The sequence below is a fragment of the Orcinus orca genome, chromosome 12 (genome assembly GCF_937001465.1).
Source record: "Orcinus orca chromosome 12, mOrcOrc1.1, whole genome shotgun sequence".
Lineage (NCBI taxonomy): Eukaryota > Metazoa > Chordata > Mammalia > Artiodactyla > Delphinidae > Orcinus > Orcinus orca.
Genome location: NC_064570.1, coordinates 32,630,991 through 32,654,319, shown reverse-complemented (window position 1 = coordinate 32,654,319; position 23,329 = coordinate 32,630,991). Strand labels below are relative to the sequence as shown.

General features: G+C 36.4%; 1 protein-coding gene across 1 annotated transcript in view; it reads left to right on the top strand.

The window, feature by feature from the left end:
- LAMA2 (laminin subunit alpha 2) overlaps positions 1 to 23,329 on the top strand; it is a 607,678-nt gene that overhangs the window by 370,554 nt on the left and 213,795 nt on the right. Inside the window, exons 17-19 of the mRNA XM_049695645.1 lie at positions 584 to 711; positions 10,669 to 10,755; positions 18,606 to 18,817. Of these exons, the coding sequence (XP_049551602.1) occupies positions 584 to 711; positions 10,669 to 10,755; positions 18,606 to 18,817 (427 nt within the window). The remainder of the gene's footprint in view (positions 1 to 583; positions 712 to 10,668; positions 10,756 to 18,605; positions 18,818 to 23,329) is intronic.

Here is a 23,329-nt window from a genome sequence, read left to right as displayed (position 1 = left end):
TAATTTTTCAATATTCTCATTTTTAAATTATGAGTTAAGCAAGGCCCTCGCAGCTGTAATACATTAGTGCATTGTCCACATCATCAGAGCCTACTGAGGTCCAAATTAATCTCTGATGTAAAAGGCCATAGTGTCAGAGGTTTTGTAGGATTAGCCATAGTTCTCATTAAATCAGCAGTTTAAGCTGAACAATTGATTTTTACCTAAATCAAGTACAATTTCCATTAAACATATATTATTAAGACTCTATAACTATACACACATACACACTCATGATCACTTGTATTTCCTTAAAGAAAACAACAAAGAAAAAAAGGAAATACTATTTGCATAATTAAAAATATTTATAATGAATTTCAGTCATCTTTTTGTAAGTATGCATATGCTGAAACTAGTGTGTAGTTTATAAGCTAGATATTAAATTAACTTTCAGTGCTCTCTCCCAGCTGTAAAATTGACCATTTAATGTGGAAAATTATTCTTTCTGGCGGGGAATAGACTAATGATTCTGTAGATCTATTTTTGGTAACATGTTGATGCTTGAGACTGAAATAATAAACTCTGATGTGCATTTCTTCCTCAGAACTGTAAGGATCACACTGGTGGCCTATATTGCAATAAATGTCTTCCTGGTTTCTATGGTGATCCTACTAAAGGAACCTCTGATGACTGTCAGCCCTGTGCCTGTCCACTCAATATCCCATCCAATAAGTGAGTAACAAACTTAACCTCTCTCGTGAGCTGGGAATCCAGTTCTGCAAGTGCATTTTTGATATAGAATTTACCCTTTCTCTTGTCACACATAAAAAAGTAATAGATTTATGCATGAATTTCTCAAGAAGATACTGTGAGTTTTTCTAAATATAAAACATTTAAAGTTATGGCTATTTATTCCGCAGATTTTTTAGTATTTTAGCTCTAGTTTGGGGGATTTAATATCTAAGAGACAGAACTTAAATAGATTTTCTAAACCAACTCCAAAGAACAGAAGACATATATTATACAAACATAGACATGTGCCCACAGGCAAGCACTTGCACGCACACACACACACACACACACACACACACACACACACACACACATCTTCATACTGTAATAAAAAGACTACTAATATAAATGCTGCTCATTTGGGTCCCAGTCACACAATATTTGTAACTCTTAGGCAAGTCATAAACCCCTCAAAAAGGTAAAATAAGAAATCAGTTAGTTGACCTTTAAGCACCAGTTCTGTCCCTTAGCGCACGGTTTATCATATTATCATATTATGTGTGTGTATATATATATATATGTTTATCTTATTGAAATAATTATAATGGTATTATATGATAAATTATATAAATATTGAAATATGGGTAATAATTTGCATCTTATTTTACATAAACTACATCTTGAAAAAGTTTAATGCAAACTTCATACAATTTTTCTAGTCATCCAGGTTTCTTTCTGTCTTTTTTAAAATTTTCTGTTTGTTCACCTAAAATAATAACCTTTTGTAACAGACTTTGATTTTTGTTTGCTTTTGTTTTGCTTTATCAGTTTTTATTGGAATATAGTTGCTTTACAATGCTGTATTAGTTTCCTACTGTACAACAAAGTGAATCAGTCATACATATACATATGTCTACTCTTTTTTAGATTTCCTTCCCATTTAGGTCACCACAGAACACTGAGTAGAGTTCCCTGTGCTATACAGCAGGTTCTCATTAGTTATCTATTTTATACATAGTAGTGTATATATGTCAAACCCAATCTCCCAATTCATCACCCTCCCTTCCCCCCTTGGTAACCATAAGTTTGTTCTCTACATCTGTGACTCTGTTTCACCTTTGCAAATAAATTCATCTGTACCATTTTTCTAGATTCCACATATAAGCGATATTATACGATACTTGTTTTTCTCCTTCTGTACCACACTTTTAAAAGTATATATTTTGTCTGCTCTTCCTTTTACCTTTTAGGGGAACACTGTATTTCAGCTGCTCTAATTCACTTTCCCCTTAGAGCAGCCATCCCTTAAGCAAATATGTAAGCAAGACCCTGAAACCAAAAATGTTTTTTATTTTAATGGGGCATATTATGTTGAACAATAATCAACACTTTTTACTAGTAAAAATTATAAACTATAGTTTTAAATCAAAGAAATTATAAAAATTTTTCTTAAAGGCAAGCTTAGTGCTTAATAAAATTCATATTATTTTATGTACTTTCCACCTGTTTCTAAATGCTGTATTAATGCTTGCAGAGCAAAAGTTTTTAATGATTTTTAATGAAATCTGTCAGTTACAGTTTTTTAATGTGAAGCTGTTATCAAGTTGGTCATACTCTGAGGTCTTACCCAGGATATTCCTAATGGAAATGGTCTTTTGTTACTAGAGTCCATAAATACTACAAGCTAAAGACTTTGAGAATAACTCTGTCATTAAATTTAAAAGTCCTCATAGGAACTATGCTTCCTATACTTCATCTCACATGAAATCCTTGTCCTCTTTCCTGACAACCTTCCTCCCTCAGAATTTTCCATCTTAGTCACTGGAAAAGAAGAGAAAGAACTAAGATTTAATGAAAGCAGCCTACTACATTCTAGGCATAGGCTCAAGCACTATATTTGGCATTATTTTACCTTCAAAAACTATTCAATAAGTGGGTCTTATTTTATAGATTAAGAAAAGAGTTTCCGAGTGGGAAAAGAGCATTATAGTGCCAATTCTCAGAGAATTCCTTGATTTAAATGCTGAGTTTCATACTTTCTAACTGTGTGACTCTGGGAAAGTTACTTAAACTCTCTGTGCCTCAATTCTCTTGTCATTAGTTGTGATAATAGGACCCCCTCATAGGGTTCTTGTGAGAATTACGTAAATTAAAATACACAAAGCACCTAAAACAATGATTGAACATGGTGAGCCTTATTTTGCTCAGAGTCATAAAATATTAAAGTATCAGAGTTGGAATTTTAAGTTTAAAGTCCAATGTGCTTTCCATTCCTCTACAGTTTTACATTGAGGGCTTCTTTAAAAATCACACTGCATTTTAAGTGATAGCATTAAGAGACTTAAATGGGAAATGGGGTAACTATATATTAGTGATCAGAACATTTTCAGAATTTAGGGCATGAGCCTGGGTGGTTACAAAACTGAAGATCCTTTGGTAACCAGGGATGTCAGAGAAGAGGAAGAAGGCAAAAGGAAATCTGGAAAATAATGAATATGTTGGTCATAACGTGACACAAACCTTGCTCTCTGGTGTACTTGTGAAGGGTCAGATCAAGCAATGGAGAACCTACTCACTCACGTAGCTGAATGGAATTCTCCAGAACCATCCAACGTATACAAAACTTTCACTGAGGTGAGGAAAACAAAGGGATAGCATCTAGCCACTCATCTACATTGCACTCCTTCTCAGCCAAAATGTCAGTGGCATTAGCACAGCTGTCAATTCAGCACAGCTGACCATTCATAGTACCATGGGAATCCTAGCCTAATATATTTGCAGAATTATGTAATTTAGTGAACATGTAGACCTTATGAATTTATCTTCAAATTAGACCAACTAATTACCAATTACTATAAATGCAGAAGAGCCATAAGGGAGAGAACTTTGCTTGGGTAATTATAAGCATTCATGACCCATTCTTCTCTGCTTACTGTGCCTCTACTTTAAAATGGATTCTAATTGTGTTCCTGAAAGGAGAAAGTCAGCAAGCGTTACAATACCATCCGTCAGTGCTAAAAAGGATTGAGGTCCCAGTGTCCAGTGATAAAATGTTCTTTAGTATTGTATTACAGTTCGGTATATTATGCAGATCTTGATTCTTTAAAATAAAGACAACTCAATAATAACAATGTAAGTTACACCAAATATTTAAAGATTCTTAATTTCAGGTGCTTTCATTTACATTAAATAATTATTAAATTATTAAGTAATAATTTTAACTTTAGAATTGGCAATAGAGGGCAAAAAACAATTTTAAATGCCAGCTTTAAATGTGACATTTTTACCAGGAATTATACCCAGTATCTTGTAATAACCTATAATGGAATATAATCTGTAAAAAACCTGAATCACTGTGCTGTACACCTGAAACTAACGATATTGTAAATCAACTATACTTCAATAAAAAAGTGGCATTTTTATAAGTAGAAAGAGGGAACAGTGATGATCCACTTTGTTTAAAAATTTGTTTTCAGAGGTATTAGGTCTTTTAAATTTAACACACTTTGAAAATTAACATAGTTAAGCTGCACAATAGTGATGAGAAAAATTCATTTTAATCTAATAACCTGAATTTTTTTATTCACTAAATAATGGGGATACTTAATGACTTAGAGAAACTCCCCTTTTAAAAAAGTTTTTAAAAAGTCATTACTATTATAATCTGAGTTAGAAACTATGAGGAATAACTTGACTAGTTACATATTATTCAGAAGATGGGATTTGAATGTTCATAAGTTATTCAGAAAAAAAAAATTCAACTAAAGGTTGCTGCAACCTTCATCTAGAATTGTAAGGCTTAGTGATAGTTTTGCCTTGGTGATTTATCTATTTAATCCCCAGTCATAAATCTTATAGGTCATAAGCATTTTGGCTCCAAATTTCTTAGATAATATTGCAAAATAAATCACATGTGTAGGGAGATGGAGATAGATCAGTATAATTATTATGATGTATGAATACAGACAAGCATATAATATTTAAATTATATATAAAAAATATATATATATATATATCACTTCATTAACTATTTGCAGTGTCCACTGTTTGCTTAGCCATCTCACATTGGTGATGTATATATTCTAGCTATAGATTGTAACTAGGTAGTGAAATTTATCTCTAGAGAATAATAATGTAATTATCATTACAGTATGTAATAATGCAAATAAAAATGTAAATATTTCAAATGTTTATATTAATTAATTTCTGGCATCACACAGCTTATAGATTAAATATGATAAGAAAGAGACACATGATTGTCTGCCCTTGAACACTTAGGATGTGTTTGAATAAATAATATTATTGAAATCATTGTAGATTTTCATCAGTTATATAAAAAAATTGGAGATAATCTTGGCACAAAGCTGAACAGAGAGTAGGCTCTTAATAAGTTCTGTCTACTAATATCATTGTGAATACTACTTCTTTGTGCACATCAGAAATGCTAAACTTTAAATTTGTGAAAGGATGGACCACTTCTAGAGCTGACTTTTGGACTCACTCAAGGGGCCACATTGAATTGTTGTTAAAATTAGTACTTATAACAGAGAAATATAAATATTCTAAGACAAAATTTAAATTTAAGGACCTGTTCATTTCAACAACTTTAGAAATTTTAGAGTGTGCTAGGTATTTTAGAGCACTTTCCCACATACAGTTTTATGTACACACAGGTGATTATCGTGTATCTTACTAGTCCCATATACCAGAGGGAAAACTAAACTCCAGAGAAATTAAGTTCCTGGATCGTGATCATACAGCTTGCTTGTGGCAGAACCAATATTAGAACCCGTATATTCTGATTCACCTCTCTGTGCTTCTTCCAATGGCACTATAGAAATAGAAACAATTACAGAGACATTGAAGAGAAGCAAAAAAAAAAAAAATTTAATAGGACTTAATGTTAGACAAACTATGAATGTCCATTGTAAAAAATGACTCTAGTGTTTGGCAACAGCTATGCTAACTCAAATGTAAGGAGCTAGTTGGATGAAAAACTGCAGGTTTAATTACTTAATTTATTGTGGCACTATGCTAAGTATTTGCTTTCGTAATTTATCAGCATGAAGGCTTTACTCAGATCATACTCCTATTTTGCTAAATGAGAAACTCATGTTTAGAGAAACACAGAAAATTACCCAATTCTAATTACAAAATCCAATTATGGACATAACATCAGATTTCACATTATTTAAAGATAATTAAAGAAATATGTTTGCTAAATGGGTCTCCTGAGAATAAAGAGAACAGATATCACTGAACTGAAAGAAGAAAAAACTTATGGAGAAATTTCAAAAATATATGTGATCCAAACCATAGTCATGAAGTAAGATGAGTTTGCCCCTCATTTTTCTCCTCTTTCTCTCAGTCCTCTACTCCTTTAGCAGTTATTCGTGGACAGTCATACCATCTTAGCCCTAGCTTCCTCACTCACCGACACTTTGCAGCATCTTATCCCTTCTGGTCTGTCTTCCCCTACCCAAGTGTTCCAGGTAACAATTAGCTAAAAGGAGTCCTGCTCTCCTATTTTATATGCAAACGTAGAACATGTCCTGATTGTCTAACCCCTAATGATGGAAAATTTATGCCAGTGATGAAAAACTTCATTATTTCCTGTCACATCACAGAAACCAAGAGGCAATTCAGTTCCCTCTTGCATTGGCTGTGAGAAAGTTCAAAGCCATATGATCTGCCACTATCCATATGATCTGCCACTATCCAATGAACATATTGTACAATATATACATATACACATATATACGCATTTTTTACAATACACATTCTGCACTCTAAATATACCCCTGATTTTATCTTATTTTTTAGTTTTTTTCTCTTTAATCGTCTTGCATCATTTTATCTTAATGTACATATTTTGATAGGTAAGATTAAATGCATTCTGGAACAAAGCTAATTTTATCTGTATTTATACATTCACATACCTAAATACATACACATATGCTCACATACATATTCATTTGTATGTACATATATACACTTACTTATAAATATAAAAATTTACATTCAGCCATTTAAAAAGACTGTTTCTATGTGTAGTTCCTTACTGTTTATTCCAGCAATAGCTTCTCTTCCTCCCCCTGTTTGTGGAAAAAGCCTGCTATTCTTGATCTCTTGTGTCTTCTGTGGCATGGAGTGGATAATCCAGGAAGCCGAATATTGCCTCTGCTGGTGTAGAGCGAGCCAACTAGAGTTAGATGACATAATCTTGGAATCACTTGAAGTCAACAAAGATCTTACAGTTCCCTCTTTCTATCACAGAACAGTTAGCTTCCTGTATTTGCCAAAATCAGTGTCAAGTTGCTGCATTTGCCAATCCGAATTCTATAGACATTTTTTGTTGTACATGTTTATTTCTCATTCTAATTTTATGTTTGTATTTGACTACCATCTTCTCCATACTTATAACTGCAGTTACAGCAGTAAGGGAGTGAACCCTCAGTTTATGTTGTTTAAAGAGTATTGAAGCACAAATACAAATATATTTTATGAGGAGCTTTTATTTAGACTCATCATATCAAATAGTTATATTACTAGAAGTTTAAATTCACTTAATTCTGAATACTGGATGGTTATAGGGAAAAGAGAGCATCAAGTTAGAAATCAAAAGTTTTGGATCCCGTGCTAAATTCTCCTGGAAATTAGCATATGACTTTGAGCAAGAAAAATTATGCCCGCCCCCACCAGCTCATAGGATTTTGTGAAAATGTGATAGAATTATGCATAAAAGCACTCTAAAAATGTAAAGAGCTAGTCAAATCTGATATATTGTTATTGCTTAATTTTTTTCTGAAAAAGCATTGATTTCTGTCAGTGAGTGTGTTTTATTTTACTTCTGTCAGCCTTAACTGAGGCATGAGTATATTCAAGAATTTGAAATCTATTTTATAAATAGTTTTAAAGTGTCAGAATCCTTATCAAGAACCTTTGACATGACTTATGGTAAACTAATTTAGGATCAGTAAACAATTGGTATGGTTTTCTTTCAATCATTGTAGTCCCACATGGGTGGGAAACCTAGGGCTTCTAGTTAAGGGTCACTTTCTCTGTAGATGATGATGTAGTTAAAGAATGCCAGTTTTAAAAGAAAACATACGTGCCAGTTTTAAAAGAAAACATACGTGCATTCCAGAGGTTTGTCAAAATCCAGTCCTCCGTTTTATGTCTGAAAACAATAGCAAATCACGGCATGAGGAGGAAGAAACAATTGTTTCTTTCCATTTTTACGTGTGCCTCTTCTCCTCACTGCAGTCATACTCCTGCCAAGAAAATCACCCTTGGTGAGCTCCCTTTGGGTCATGGGTGGCAAACCACAGGCTGCTCTCTGAAAGATGGGTCCCCTCTCACAGACCATAGACTGGGTGTAACTTGCTTCTGCTGCTCGTGGCAGCCACCAGAACCCCTTAACGTGAAATCTTTTATCTGAGTAAGATTTGTGAACTCAAGATACGCCAGACCAGGCTTTTCCCCACTTACCTCACCAGATTCATTTAAATGTTCCGCTGAGTTGAAATTTTTTAAATGATAGAACTACTTGGTTCTAATAGCTTGCTACTATCAAAAAATAAAAATTATTAAATCTTTAAAAACAAACAACCCAAACAAAACATGGGCAGAAGACCTAAATAGACGTTTCTCCAAAGAAGACATACAGATGGTCAATAGGCACATGAAAAGAGGCTCAACATCGCTAACTATTAGAGTAATGTAAATCAAAACCACAATGAGGTATCACCTCACACTGGTCAGAATGACTATCATCAAAAAGTGTACAAATAATAAATGCTGGAGAGGGTACACTGTTGGTGGGAATCTAAATTAGTGCATCCACTATGGAAAACAGTATGGAGGTTCCTTACAACACTAAAAATAGAGCTACCATGTGATCCAGCAATCCCACTCTTGGGCATATATCCAGAAAAGATGAAAGCTCTTAATTGGAAAAGATATGTGCACCCCAGTGTTCATAGCAGCACTGTTTACAATAGCCAAGACATAGAAACAACCCAAGTGCCCATCAATAGAAGACTGTTTAAGAAAATGTGGTATATATATAAACAGAATATTACTCAGTCACAAAAAGAATAAGATAATGTCATTTGCAGGAACATGAATGGACCTAGAGAATATCATACTAAGTGAAGTAAGTCAGACAAATAATATATGCTATCACTTATATGTGGAAGCCAAAAAATAATACAAATGAATCTGTATACAGTAGAGGTCCCCAACATCTGGGCCATGTACCGGTAGTGGTCCACGGCCTGTTAGGGACCAGGCCACACAGCAGGAGGTGAGCAGCGAGGGAAGCTTCATCTGCCACTCCCCATTGCTCGCATTACCACCTGAACTATTCCCTCGGCCACCGGTCCATAGAAAAATTGTCTTCCACGAAATTGGTCCCTGGTGCCAAAAAGGGTGGGGATCGCTGATACAGAACAGAAACAGACTCACAGACATAGAAAACAAACTTACGGTTACCGAAGAGGAAAGGGAGTGGGAGAGGGATAAACTAGGAATACGGGATTAATAGATACAAACTACTATACATAAAATAGGTAAGCAACAAGGATTTACTAAATAACACAGGAAACTCTATTCAATATCTTGTAATAACCTATCATGGAAAATAATTAAAAAAATATATATATATACATATAAAACTGAATTACTTGCTGTGCACCCAAAACTAACACAATCTTGTAAATCAACTATACTTCAGTTAAAAATAAATAAATAAAAGAAATATTAACTATTTACAGGACTACTATGAGTTAAGCCAAAGGGAGATTATTTAAAAAAAATAGTACGCACGATCGGATCTGCACAAAAGTTAAGAAAGTATTCCAAAGTCATACAAGTGTCAGGAGCAAAATGAGCTCGGTGTTTAATTTGTAGTTCTCTCTTTAATTCATTTAGCCATCAAGCAAACCTCTGCTGAATTGTCCTGTCATATATAATAGAAAATAAATCTATTTAGGGAAAACATAGTGAGAGAGAGTAGTTGGGGGCATTTCCTTTGAAACGGCAGAGGAGCAGAGGTCACAGAATTCACACAGTTGATGGCTCTGCAGAGAGCCCATGTGTCACTTCTGAGGTAACGGTCCGTGCGCGAAGGCTGTCTCTCAGAAGGCAAAGAAGTATGGCCAGAGTCGAACAGGTTGATGAAGCCTAAAGCTAGCACGTAATTACTCTGCTAGCTCCTGACTTGGTGTTCAACTCCGTGACTTCAGACACCCAGGATGGAAATATGTACAAAGAGAGAGGTAAACTTTGGAACATGCCAGAAGATATGAAATGGCAAGGTTGTTTTGGTTTGTTTCGTTTTATTATAAATTTAGGTGGAATATGCATGCTTGATCTCATCTGAAAGCTTTTCTGAGGGTTCTGTCTGTGTAAACAGTGTAACCCTGAGTACACGTGGGCAGCAGCCTGCACACACACACACATCCACGCCCATGACAGAAGTACTGGACAGAGGAACCCCATCACCACCACCACCACTACCACAGCTTCCACTACCACATACTGAGTTTTCCAAAATCTCTAACAGATTTCTCTGGGTTGCTTCAAATTCATCAGGATTTGGCTAGAGAGAAGGTATGTGAGACTGTATTTTTCCAGGCCCAGGGAATCCCTCAAGAGCAGCTATACAGTTCCACTTGTTACTGATGATCAGGGACCCAGAACAGTCAAAAATCAGTTAATAGCATGTCACAGGGATACTGTTTTCCGTTAGACTGTGTTCACGTCTGCAGAAATAGCAATGTCATTTTATCCTGGATTGGCCAGATCCTACTCTCCGTCTGTGAGACGAGAATGACTAGCCTGTACCCTTTTGTCACAGCAACATTGGAAGAAGAGAAATGAAAATATGCTGCTAATGACTTTGTGTATATGCTTCTTCCTTGTCGCCGTTGTTTCCCAATGACATCAACATAGCTTTAGCCCAACGTGCCATTTGGACCGAAGTCTTGGCTTGATCTGTGATGAATGCCCTGTCGGGTACAGAGGACCACACTGTGAGAGGTAAGCACATACTACACTGTCTTCCAATGTGATTTCCACCTTGGGAGTTATAAAAACCACAGGCATTATCATCCTTCTCACTATCCCAGAAAAGCCGCCACACTCAGGTGAAATAAAGTTTCTCACCACACTTGTCAAACAAATGCGGTATATTTTTATAGTTTATTTATTCTCTAGAAATTGCTCTATAAATCTCCATTCACTCAGAGAGTGTTTGATTAATGTTTTAATCTTAAAGGTTAAGCATTAACCTGCAGTCTTTCTAGAAAGTATTGTTCAAGTGGAAAGTCATACACTTTAAGATTTATCTTACTGTCTACGTTGGCAACATTTATTTTTCATAATTAGCTTTTTGTCCTTAAAATGTAGCTTAAATGTGTAGTTCATAGTTCAGCAAGTGGTCCATAATTTACCTTAAATATATTTGAAAATCGAAACAAAATGTAATTTATTATCATGATCTATATTCTCCTCTAATTACTTCTAAGCCAGTATTTTAATTCCCGTTGATTTTACTAGTTTGTTCTGCAGTGGAGCCAGGGATGTTATTTTATGTAATTTGTGTGATTATTTTTCCTCCTAAAATCTTTTGGAGGAAAAGGTTCTTCTGTATTTCAGTCTCACTGAAAATGGTACAAAATTCTCCCATAATGTCATTGACAAACACAACAGCATCTTCTGGGTGTAGCACTGAAAATAGTCCCTTTTGTTTCCATCACTAGAAGGTGGGTGGGGGTCAAGGTAGGGGGAGAGGCAGAGAAAGTAACCTGCTTTCACCCAGCATCACCAAGGCTAACGCCACAGAGGGCTATTTCTGCCTATCCTTTCCTGTCCCCTTGGCAGCCATCAACCCTATTTCAACAAGGCTGTATAAAGTTAATGAAGGAAGAGCCAATCACCCAGAGAGAATTTAGCCAGCAGCTAGCAGTCTGTGGACACAGTGCCCGTGACAGCTCCTAGCGGCAGCAAGTACTGTTTGTGAGTATGGCAGCATCTGTAAATTAGTAATGGAGGAACAGAACTGAAATAAGGAGGGTTTATTTGCAGTTGAGAAACTAGAAGTCATTGATTGTGTTTTTTTTAAAAAAAGGACACATGCATATTACTTACTGTAATAGGAGAACATATCATTGCCAAGACAGATTTACATCAAATGACTAATCCCTCTGGCTCACTACAGGCAACCTTTTTTTTTAGCAACTGGAAAATGACAGCTGCTCTGTCATACAAGGCCATTAAATCCATTTATCTAGGGGGACTTAGTTTCTGATGTATTTATACCGCTTTGCTCCATGATATGTATTTTCTGTATATGTTAGACAATGGTTTCTGAACCATCTACAATTTAAAATCCTACATTTTATTTAAGAAACATTTGTTTGGCAACTACCATGTGCTGTGCATGGGGCTAGACATAGGCTATAAACAGATGTATCCTACCATCCTTGCCCTCAAGCAGCTCACATTTTTAATGTGGGTGAGAATATTTGAACATATTCTGGAAAACATTCTGGTCTGAATAATAAAATTCACCTAGGAAAGGAATACCTGACAAAAAGGATGATTTCCTGTCTAAAACCTTTATTAATATGATCAAAAAGAAGAGAGAAACATGCCTCAAATGCATATCTTACCTCTCATTCAAGTTTCTCAGTCAAAAATAACTTTAATCCATTATTATATGGAAGATGTGATATTATATTTTTCTAGCCAGAATACAGATTAGGGTTTTACAGGAATATTTAGAGTCTATCATTTCTTTGTGTTTGTAGGAGCTAAGGAGTCCATTAGATGGATCCAAAATATTAGGAGAAGCATTTTTGGGGATGTGCAGGCTGAAGTAGACCGGGGTGTGAGGGAGAATAAGGGTCAGGGAAGGAAGGAGATATGGGTTGGACTGAAAATCCTGTAATCAAAACTATTCTGTGAGTGATTGGTGTAATCAGTTCTGCATATCATCTACACAAAATCAGCATTGAAAAACTGAAGCTGTGTTTTCCAAGTTATAGATGTTCTTGGAATAGAGTTCTATGATCACTTACATTTGGGAAGCATCTATTAGCATGTGAAAGGTTCTGACCAGTCCTGGAGTGAAAAAAATCTCTTCAACTTGTTTAACTCATCATTTTCTAATCTTACGTGATCATAAATTCCCTACTTTTATTATATAGCAAGAATGCATCTCAGACTCAGATAGACGGGAATTATAACTTTATATTTTTATCTCAGTTTAATTTCTACTTTGAGATCAAATTCTTTATATGTAGGAGCTGTGAGGGCTTGGACACATAATGTCAGTCAAGTACACTTTAAACTTACCCAGTGTTATATGTCAATTATGTTCCAGTTTTTAAATTTTTTTCTCTTCTCCCCACTTTCCACCTCTAGCTTTGGTTAGAACCAAAGTTCTAACAAGCTTACTTATAGTACCAACAGCCTTGAATGCCGGAATGAGAGTGTGTGTGTGTGTGTGTGTGTGTGTGTGTGTGTGTGTGCGCGTGTGTGAGTGACTTTTTTGGGTAGTGCACATATAGTAGAGCCAACCTGTTCTGAGTAATTCATCCAAATGCATTTCTGCTGACCTCTTCCTGTTTCCTGTCCTCCTGATTACCGTTGCCCTCAGGTCTAATAACTCTCCCCACTACTGTCCTACCACTCGTGGGCACACAGGACACATACTGCTGTCTTCTTTCCAAACTGGGATCCACCAACATGCCTACTCTCATCATTTCTCCTCCATCTGCCTTTCTAACTCCATCCCATTTCCTGTTTGGGGATGAATTGCAGGAGGAGGTGCCACATTCATAGAAACGGTGACCTTTAAAGGCAAAGTCCAAAAGATTCCTATGTTTCTGCTTTCCTTCCTGTCAGATCCCTTGACTCAGTCAAGCAGCACAGATGGTCTTGCTGCTTAAATTGAGGGAATGGAGAAAAATTGTGAACAAGAGGACGGCAAAACAAGATATGACAAAATATGGACTGATAGTCTGTCACACATAGGACACTGGTTACAGTTTTCAGAAACTTTTGCTTGGGGCCGAAGTGCTCATCCCTTGAGACAGTACTGCTTTCCTCTGACTAGGGACTGTTTTAAACAAAATGAAAAGAAGAGAACCAGGGGTGAGGGAACTGGGTATTCATCATGGCACTTTGCTAAGATTCTAGGATATTATCTGGACAAGAAGAGAAAAATATAGAAAAACAAGGAGACAGTATTTTGAAGGGCAAAAAGGGATGAGTGCCAGAGCATCAAGTGAAATTAAAAAGAACATGGAGAAAAAAAAGTGAGCTAAATGCTGATGACATCTGCTCTACTGGGTACTAAGCTACTTTCTGAATAAGTTTGTAGCCTCAGCAACATATCACACTTCATGGAGACAGATATTTTAAGAGACTGTGACAAGTTCATCCAATGAGATCCACAGGGCCACAAGAAACTTAATGAGCTATGTGGACCCCTTAAACCCTGTCCCCTCCTGAGCTGGGCAGTTTTTTATGTCCTCCCTAAGTAAGGAGAGAGAAGTCAAAGGTAACTTTAATTTCTCAATTGCCACACAGAATGCAGAAGGTATTTGGATTCAATTGCTTTGTATTTGGAAAATTTACCTACAGTTTTATCCACGTGATTTATATTCAGTGTCAGAGAAGCCCCCTTTTTTTTTTTTTTAGTTCAATTCCAAAATCCAATTTCGATATTCTCTGCTTCAGAAACGTCTTGACTCTGAACCAAGTCTAATTGTCATCTGATCACTATGATGGTGAGAATTTCTACTCGTGGCTGAGTCTCCTTGATCCCTGGGTCCTGTATGCAGAACATGGGGTTACAGAAATTAGAGATGAGAGACAGTTATGCTTACTCAGTAGTGCCATTAGGAAAATTGTGACTGTAAGTGAGGTTTCAAAAGGCTGCTCATCTGTGGTTGTGCAGTGCGTACACTGCACAAAAGTACTCAACCAAGGGGGAGACTGGGGGCTCGAATCCAGTGTGCCCACTTCTTGCCAATACACTAGTGCCCTCTTCTTGCCAATACACTAGCTGTGCTGTGCTTGGGTGCCCAGCCACGTCTAGTCTTCTGTTCATTTTTCTGCATCTGCCCAGAGAGAATCTTTTTTTTTAATTTGCCGAAAGGCACCATATAAGCAGGCACAATTCCTCAGTCTTCAGCTGATTCAGTCAAGTGGGAGGTAGTAAGAATACAGTGCAGTTCCACAACCATTCCCATTTAAACTCCAGCCACCCTCCCCTGTGCCTTTGCCAATACTGCTTCCTCTGCCTGGAAGACTGCAGCCCTTCCCCCACCTCTGCCTGAGACCAACTCTGCTACGCTCTTAAAATTCAGCTCTGTCATCCTGAAAGGGTCCTTGATGAATCCTAGCTCGAGTTGGTTGCCCTTTTCTATACTTCTTTAACAGTATTTGCGTATCTCTAGTAGGTCACTGCTACATTTTTAACTATAGATGACCCTAGAAAAACATGGGAGTTAGGGGCACCGACCCCTGTGTGGTTGAAAACAGTTGGCCCTCTGTATCCACAGTGTGGTATCCGCACATTAAACCAACCTCGGACCACGTAGTACTATAGTACTTATTGACAAAAATCTGTGTAGAAGTGGACTCACGCAGTTCAAACCCATGTTGTTCAAGGTTTAACTCTATATCTTTCTTCTCCATGGACTGTAGTATAAAGGCTGTTCCTTATTTACATTAGTATCATGTGCAAGTGCTCAGTAGATGTTTAAGGAAGAGTGGGAGGGGAAAAAAAGCAAGAGCTTTTCTAACTTGCTTAGAGAGACTGAAGCATTGTTTTCAGTCTATAGATAGGAAGAACGTAGACCAAAGATTTTAGCCAAAAGTTGAAAAATGATGGAGCAGAATGAAATAGAGAAAAGTCTCACCAATTTCCTTTCTTCTTTTCATTATTGTTTCTCTCCACTGCCATTTCCTCTCTCTCTCTCTCTCCCTCCCTCCCTCCCTCCCTCTCAGTCTTACTCTCACTTAGATAGATAGATAGACATATATATATATATATATATATATATACCTTCCTTTAATATTGTTCCTAAGTCATCTTACGTAACTGCATGTGTTGTCTACATTTAAAGAATCTCTTTCTAAAATATTGCAATTCGATTTGAAAAAAAGTTAGCAAATGTGCAAAGGAACAGGGACTTTGTCATGTTAAGGTCCATCTCTAGCAAAAAAAAATCCAATTAACTCTCTGTTTACAAATGTCTTCCTTTTGCCTTTCATATGAAAATGAGAGGACTTTAGATTTCAACTAACAATTTGTTTTGGTAGAGTGAAAGTCTGAGAAGCTGGAAAGGTCTAAAGGACTGTGATTTACACTAATGTTAATTAGATGAATCCAACTTGATCAGACTATAAAACACTATTATTATTACAAGTTATATGATTAGCGGTATTGTATTCACTGACCCTAGAATTACCTTTTAATTTCTATTGATGTGACTTCCCTGGTGGTCCAGCGGTAAAGAATCTGCCTTACAATGCAGACGATGGGGATTCGCTCCCTGGTCAGGGAACCAAGATCCCACATGCCCCAGGGCAACTAAGCCCACGTGCCACAACTACTGAGCTTGCGTGCCTCAGCTAGAGCCCATGTGCCACAAACTACAGAACCCACGCACTCTGGAGCCTGTGTGCCACAACTAGAGAAGAGAAAACCTGCACGCCACAACTAGAGAGAAACCCGCACACCACAACGAAGAGCCCGCACGCCTCAGTGAAGATCCCATGTGCCGCAACTAAGACCCGATGCAGCCAAAAATAAAACAATTAAAAAATATATAAATAATAAACTAATTAAAAAATTTCTATTGAAACATTTCTGTAAGTCTCTAAGAATACTGTTCTATGTATAGAAACACACACACACCTGCACACCCCTAATAAAATCTGAATGCTTACTTTCAGTGAAGTGCTGTATGAATGATGTATCATATATATTTAGTAAGTCTCCTTACATGTCCTACAACAAAAAGTAAAAGACAGATGCCTCTTCAATTATTCTATTTAATTGTAATTATTTTCTCGTGGATTGAGTTGTTTTTTTAAATTATTGTGTGGGAGAATTTGGGACTTAATTGCTATCTATGTTAAAAAAAAAAATTACAAGATCTTGTTATATAGCGCCATCTCTCCTGAGGGCAGTAAGTCATTTTGAGGAAAGTGAACTGAAAATAATGGGGGTTTGTTATCTGTGATAATGATCATTGTATATTGTTATTCTGGTGGAGCAAAGTCACTCTCTTAATGGTAAACAAAATGAGATGTGAATATATGTGGGTGTGATCATGAGCTCTGAATATCAAGTAAGGCAAGAAGAATCGGATTAAAATTCAAAAGGATTTTCTTCTTATCATTATTGACTACCACTCCTGAAGGGATTGTGGAGGAATTTTATGCACTAAAATATTAGTTCATTTTTACAACAGAGAATTAATAATTAATATTTGTGGGTGGCAGTATTCTTCCAAGCAATATTTATACAATGACTTTCACAATTTATAAAAGATTTTGTTAAAATTAAAACTAGTAATCTCATTAAAAATTATGATAAAAGGTTAATTCTACAAGATTATTATGGTACCTATAAATGTTCTAGAAAACTTAGACTAATCAATGTATCTTACCAAATTAATGACTTTGCCCCACAATCATGATATTATTAAAGTATCCTTATATGATGTACTGTATTTAAACCATTTCTCTTTCTAGAGTAGAGAGCATTTTTCTCTACGTATCTGTAAGTAGATGAGCATAAACATAATGTACTTTTGAGATATATTCCCCTTCAATTTTGACCCTTGCCGTAAAGGACTTTCTATTTTGCTAAGATAGCACAGAAAACAGAGCTAGCCTGACCATAAGACTTCAGATGTACTGTTTCATTTCTCCTTTGGCAAGTGGAGCTTAATATGAAGCATATGCAAATGTAACTGAAAGAGAAAACAGAGTAGAATATAAATAAGTACTTCCTATAAAGGTGTATCTGTGCCTCTGTAACATTAAGTAGCATTGTAAAACATAACGGTGTGGTTAAAGGGAAATTTGATACTATAATTGAAAAAAATCTCTCCCATGCCTCACAAATAAATGAACTTTTGTTTTTCCAATGATATGTACAATAGTGTTTAGTCCTTTAAAAAAAAAAAAAGAACTGGAGTTTGCTAATAAGAGTTCTGGGCACCATTAAGCCTCGCCTTATGTCATGTTACCATAATATGCAGCAGGCCTGCTACTCAGTAAAGACTCTTCAGTGGAAACCTGCCTCCGTATGGATGTGCAAATGTATAAAAGCCTATTAGTAAGGCAGATGTACGGCCCTCACACAAATGATGAGGCTCTTTCGATTTTCTATTTAATAAACTCTGAATTCTCACTACTGAGATGCCTTGTGAACCTGCTTCCCCAAAACAAGCTCTTGCTGCAGCAACAGAAACGTGTGAACCTTACATATGTGTACAGGAAACAACCAGCTGCGTACATATGTGTTGTCCTGCAAAGGCTTTCCAGCGTGGACCTGGATCCTGCCACAGTGCCAGTGGCAGATTTCTTATTATGCTTTGGTCTCGTCTTCAGTGCCAGTGACAAGTTTTTTTTTTTCTGGCTGAAATCTAATTACTAGTGGGGCTGGCAGGGTTTCATCTTGTATCTACACTGCAGTAACAGAAAAACATTCTTTTAATCACCTTGCATTTGAGAAAAGGAGCACTTAAAGGGAAAGCATATCCTGGGAGAGGGATAGAATGAAAAAATATATAAACATTGCCCCCAAAGGGTTTCATGAGTTCCTCCCAAATACTCACTGATGCAACTTTTCACCTTAGGTGTGCAGAAGGCTATTTTGGACAACCTTCTCTACCTGGAGGATCGTGTCAGCCATGCCAGTGCAATGACAACCTTGACTTCTCCATCCCTGGCAGCTGTGACAGCTTGTCTGGCTCCTGTCTGATATGTAAGCCAGGTACAACAGGCCGGTACTGTGAGCTTTGTGCTGATGGATATTTTGGAGACGCAGTTGATGCAAAGAACTGTCAGCGTAAGTCCTGAACTATTGATGCCCCTGACAGAATTGATGCATTGCACCTCAAAGTAACTGATGAGTTCTTGAGTGGGGATTGGAGGGTAGCAAATTATGTGTAATACATGTAAGATAGATAGATACACAGCCTATACACAGAGTCTGAATATTCTAATACATTTCTTTGTGCTAATAGATTAAATCCTTTCAAAACTGCTGCATTGTTGAAGTATCATTTTTCAAATGATACACATATCTCTGTTTCCACATGGGATGAAGATTTTTAAATAAGTTTCTGTCTATGACAGGAAAGAAGAATTTGAAAATTAGGTAGCCCCTATTTATCCTTATTGTTTATTACATTTCTAGCCATTTTCTTGAAATAAATTTATCAGTCCGTATTATTTCATTAGTACCTGTCAGTAGGTATTAATCTGTTATGCTTTCATATATAAACTTTACATTCTAGCATTTCACAGCAGGTGTAAAATTCTGCCAATATTCTTACACACTGGCATTTGTAACTGTTGAGGTATTAACCTTAGGACTACTCACAGAATGCTATTTCTGTGTTTTACTTCCGCAAATTAGCTATTGTAGGACTTCATCCATATTAGTCAATACATTCCTACCCTCATCTTGATCTCTTCAGCTGTATTTTTTGGTGTTGCATAGAATTTACAAATGATTTATATTAGTGGTAATATATTATGCAAGAGAGATTTCATTGTGGAGAATTAAATGGAACGAGCATCCTTGTTAGTCCACGTTACTGCTGGACACTGCCATCATCAACTTCACCTGCTGTGATAATCTTTAGGCCGAGCAGGTTATGATACCAGCTCAATATTCACTTCTGCAGACTTCGTTATCTAAGAAGGGACTCTTCCAATCATTCAGTTGGGTCCCAGGACCTGCAACAATACAGAAACCACTGGAAATGTTGTGCCTGTTAGTATCTCCGCTGTAAACACCAAAGACCTGCTAGTCCCGTCCCCCATTTCAATAAGAAATGTGGAAGATAAGTGCCAGCTTTTTGTCATTTAAAAATGACAATTTATTGAATCAAAAACAAACCACTCTCTGGGACAGTCTGCAGCTATTAATATCACGTGTAAATTGTCAATTGTTTTTAAAGCAAAATTTCCAACAGGCTCAGAAGCGCCTTTAAACACTGTGGGTTTATGGCATCTGTGTAAAACCATAAGGAACTTAAGAAATTCTCCAGTTCAAACTCATCATCTAGGGTCTACACTTTCTACCTGTGTGATGCTGGGCAAGACGTTTGACCTCACTGAGATTCAGTTTCCTCATTTACATAAAGCGTCCTAATTTTCAATGAGGATTAAAGGATCTAGCATGTGAGAGTATCTAGTGAGCTGCCTGGGGCATGGGCTACTCACACATGGTAGCTCCTTTGGTAGAGATGCTCACTAATTCTGAGGCTGTGTTACTCGCTGAATGACCTCATTTTCTATCTTCCAATAACCCCCTCCATAAGGTTGAAGAGACAGTTCCACTCTTTTTATTGTGGTAAATTCAGGATCTGTGGCATGAAGTCTTAACACATAGAAGAATATGGTATAAAAACATTTTTGAACCATCACCAATTTTTATATCACTTGCCATGAAGTATAGACACAATTATGTTTTTAATGCTCTTTAGCATATAAAAATACCAAAACACATTTATTTTCTATTTTTAACTTTTCATAGATATAATAGCTCTTCTATGCATAGTTAGTAAACCTTTACAAAAAGAAAATTCATAATAAACTATTATTTTAGTTGCCTCTGGATCTGTTCATGAAAAGTACACCACTACTAAGAAATATATTTTGCTTTTTAAATTTATATACATATTTCTGTGTCATACATTTCATTTAAAAATGCCACTTAAAATTCTATATTGCTTTTGTTTTTTGTTTTGTTTTGTTTTGTTTTTGCATTATGCGGGCCTCTCACTGTTGTGGCCTCTCCCGTTGCGGAGCACAGGCTCCGGACGCGCAGGCTCAGCGGCCATGGCTCACGGGCCCAGCCGCTCCGCGGCACGTGGGATCTTCCCGGACTGGGGCACGAATCCGTGTCCCCTGCCTTGGCAGGCGGACTCTCAACCACTGCGCCACCTGGGAAGCCCAGCTTTTGTTATTTTTAAGATGACTTTTTAGTAAATTTAATCTTGTATTCCCCACTCTAAGAAAAAGTGGCTTTTAATTTATAAATTATTTGAGATTTTTAAAATCGATGTATCATATATATATATGAAATATATAAAGAAATTAAAAGTATATATAACAATTCTATTAGCCAAATGAAATGGATATTTAAAGAAAATATTTTCTTCAGCCTCTTCTCACACACCAGCTATAGACTATCCGTAGGCTATTACCTGAGTAAGATAACTGGCTGGGACAAGTTTTTAAATGGCCACCCAACAAGTATCAAGTTAGCAGACACTGAAGACCAAACTATTGGAAGAAAAATCAAGCAGTTTTTAGGAAAGCAGTAAAACTAAGTAGTGCTTCCAGCCCCATGAACAGAAGAATAGTGCAGGCTGATGGAGTAGCTATTTATAATGTATTTATAAGTTGTGCTCAAATCAAAGTATTCAGAGACATGAAATATTGTACAAAATTTACAAAAAACATCTACGAATAGTCTAAATTCCCATGTCATCTCCCCCTCACATTTTTACTCTGGTATCAATGCAATTATATGTACCATTAAAAATACACTTGTGGAGTACAGAGTGAACCATTAATTACTGTTCTATTTGTGAAAAAGCTTCTTAATTTTTAGGCTGATTTATTATATGTTTCAGAATAACATCAGACAACTTTGTAACATAAAAATGACAAAAGGTTACTTAAACCAAATACATTTTCTACCTTTGGAGATAGTATATAATATATACTATCATAGCAATAAGGTTTATAGTATATAAACTGAGGATAGTATATATCTTCCTCAGTTTAAAAATTATAATGCTGTACTCCTAATACACTTGAAAAAGTTGTTTTTATCTTATATACATTTTATTGAATATGTTTGACATATAACATGTAAATTTAAGGTGTACAATATGTTACTTTAATAAATTTATATATTGTAACATGGTTGCCATTGTAGCAATATTTATCCTGTTACATAATTTGTAGTACAATATTGTCTATATTCATTATACTGTGCATTAGATCACTGTAGCTTATTAACTACTTGTTGCAATTTTTTACCCTAAACAGCAATAATTTTATCCCCCCATTCTCCATCCTATGGTAACGATCATTTTACTGTTTTTTTTAATGAGTTTGACTTATTTAGATTCCGCATATAAGTGATATCATACAGTACTTGTCTTTCTTTTTTTTTAATTTATTTTTATTTTTGGCTGCATTGGGTCTTCGTTGCTGTGCGAGGGCTTTCTCTAGTTGTGGCAAGCGGAGGCCACTCTTCATCGCGGTACGCAGGCCTCTCACTGTCTTGGACTCTCTTGTTGTGGAGCACAGACTCCAGATGCACAGGCTCAGTAGTTGTGCCTCACGGGCCTTGTTGCTCCGCGGCATGTGGGATCTTCCCAGACCAGGGCTCGAACCTGTGTCCCCTGCATTAGCAGGCAGATTCTCAACCACTGCGCCACCAGGGAAGCACAGTACTTGTCTTTCTATATCTGACTTATCTCACTTAGCATAGTGTGCTCAAGGTCCATCCAAATGGCAGGATACCCTCCTTCCTCATGGCTGAGTAATATTCCATTGTGTATATACATCGCATCTTTTTATCCATTCACCCACTGATGGGCAGTTAGGATGTTTCCATATCTTGGCTATTGTGAATAATGCTGCAGTAAACATGGGAGCGCATATATCTCTTCAAAACACTGTTTTCATTTAGTTTGGGTATATATCCAGAAATGGGATTGCTGGATTGTATGGTGGATCTGTTTTTAACATTTTGAGGAAAATCCATATTGTTTTCCATAGTGGTTGGACCAGTTTACACTCCCACCAACAGTGTATAAGCGTTCCCTTTTCATCACATTCCCACCACCACTTGTTGTCTCTTGTCTTCTTGATGACAGCCATTTTAACAGGTGTGAGGTGATATCTCATTGTGGTTTTGATTTGCATTCCCCTGATGAGTAGTGATGTTGAGCATCTTTTCATGTGCTTGTTGGCCACTTTGATATCCTCTTTAGAAAAATGTCTACTTGGTTCTACGGTCTTACATACTTTTCTAATCTTAAAGGTATGTATATATTTCCCCTCAAGCTCATTTTTTGAGCTTAACACAAAAACTGGCATATTGTAAATAATCATTAAATTGGAAAAAATTAATTAATTTTGCTTCATTAATTTTAGAATTAATATTATGCCATGGGTGCTATTCATTTTGATAATTTCTCAAAATTATTTCAGCTCTAGAGTCAGTATGCATTACTTATATTGAGATTATATTTTAGGTGCTACCCCAGTATATCTATGAAGAAGCAAAACAGCTGGAGGACGGGTGGAAAGAACCTTTTACCCGAAG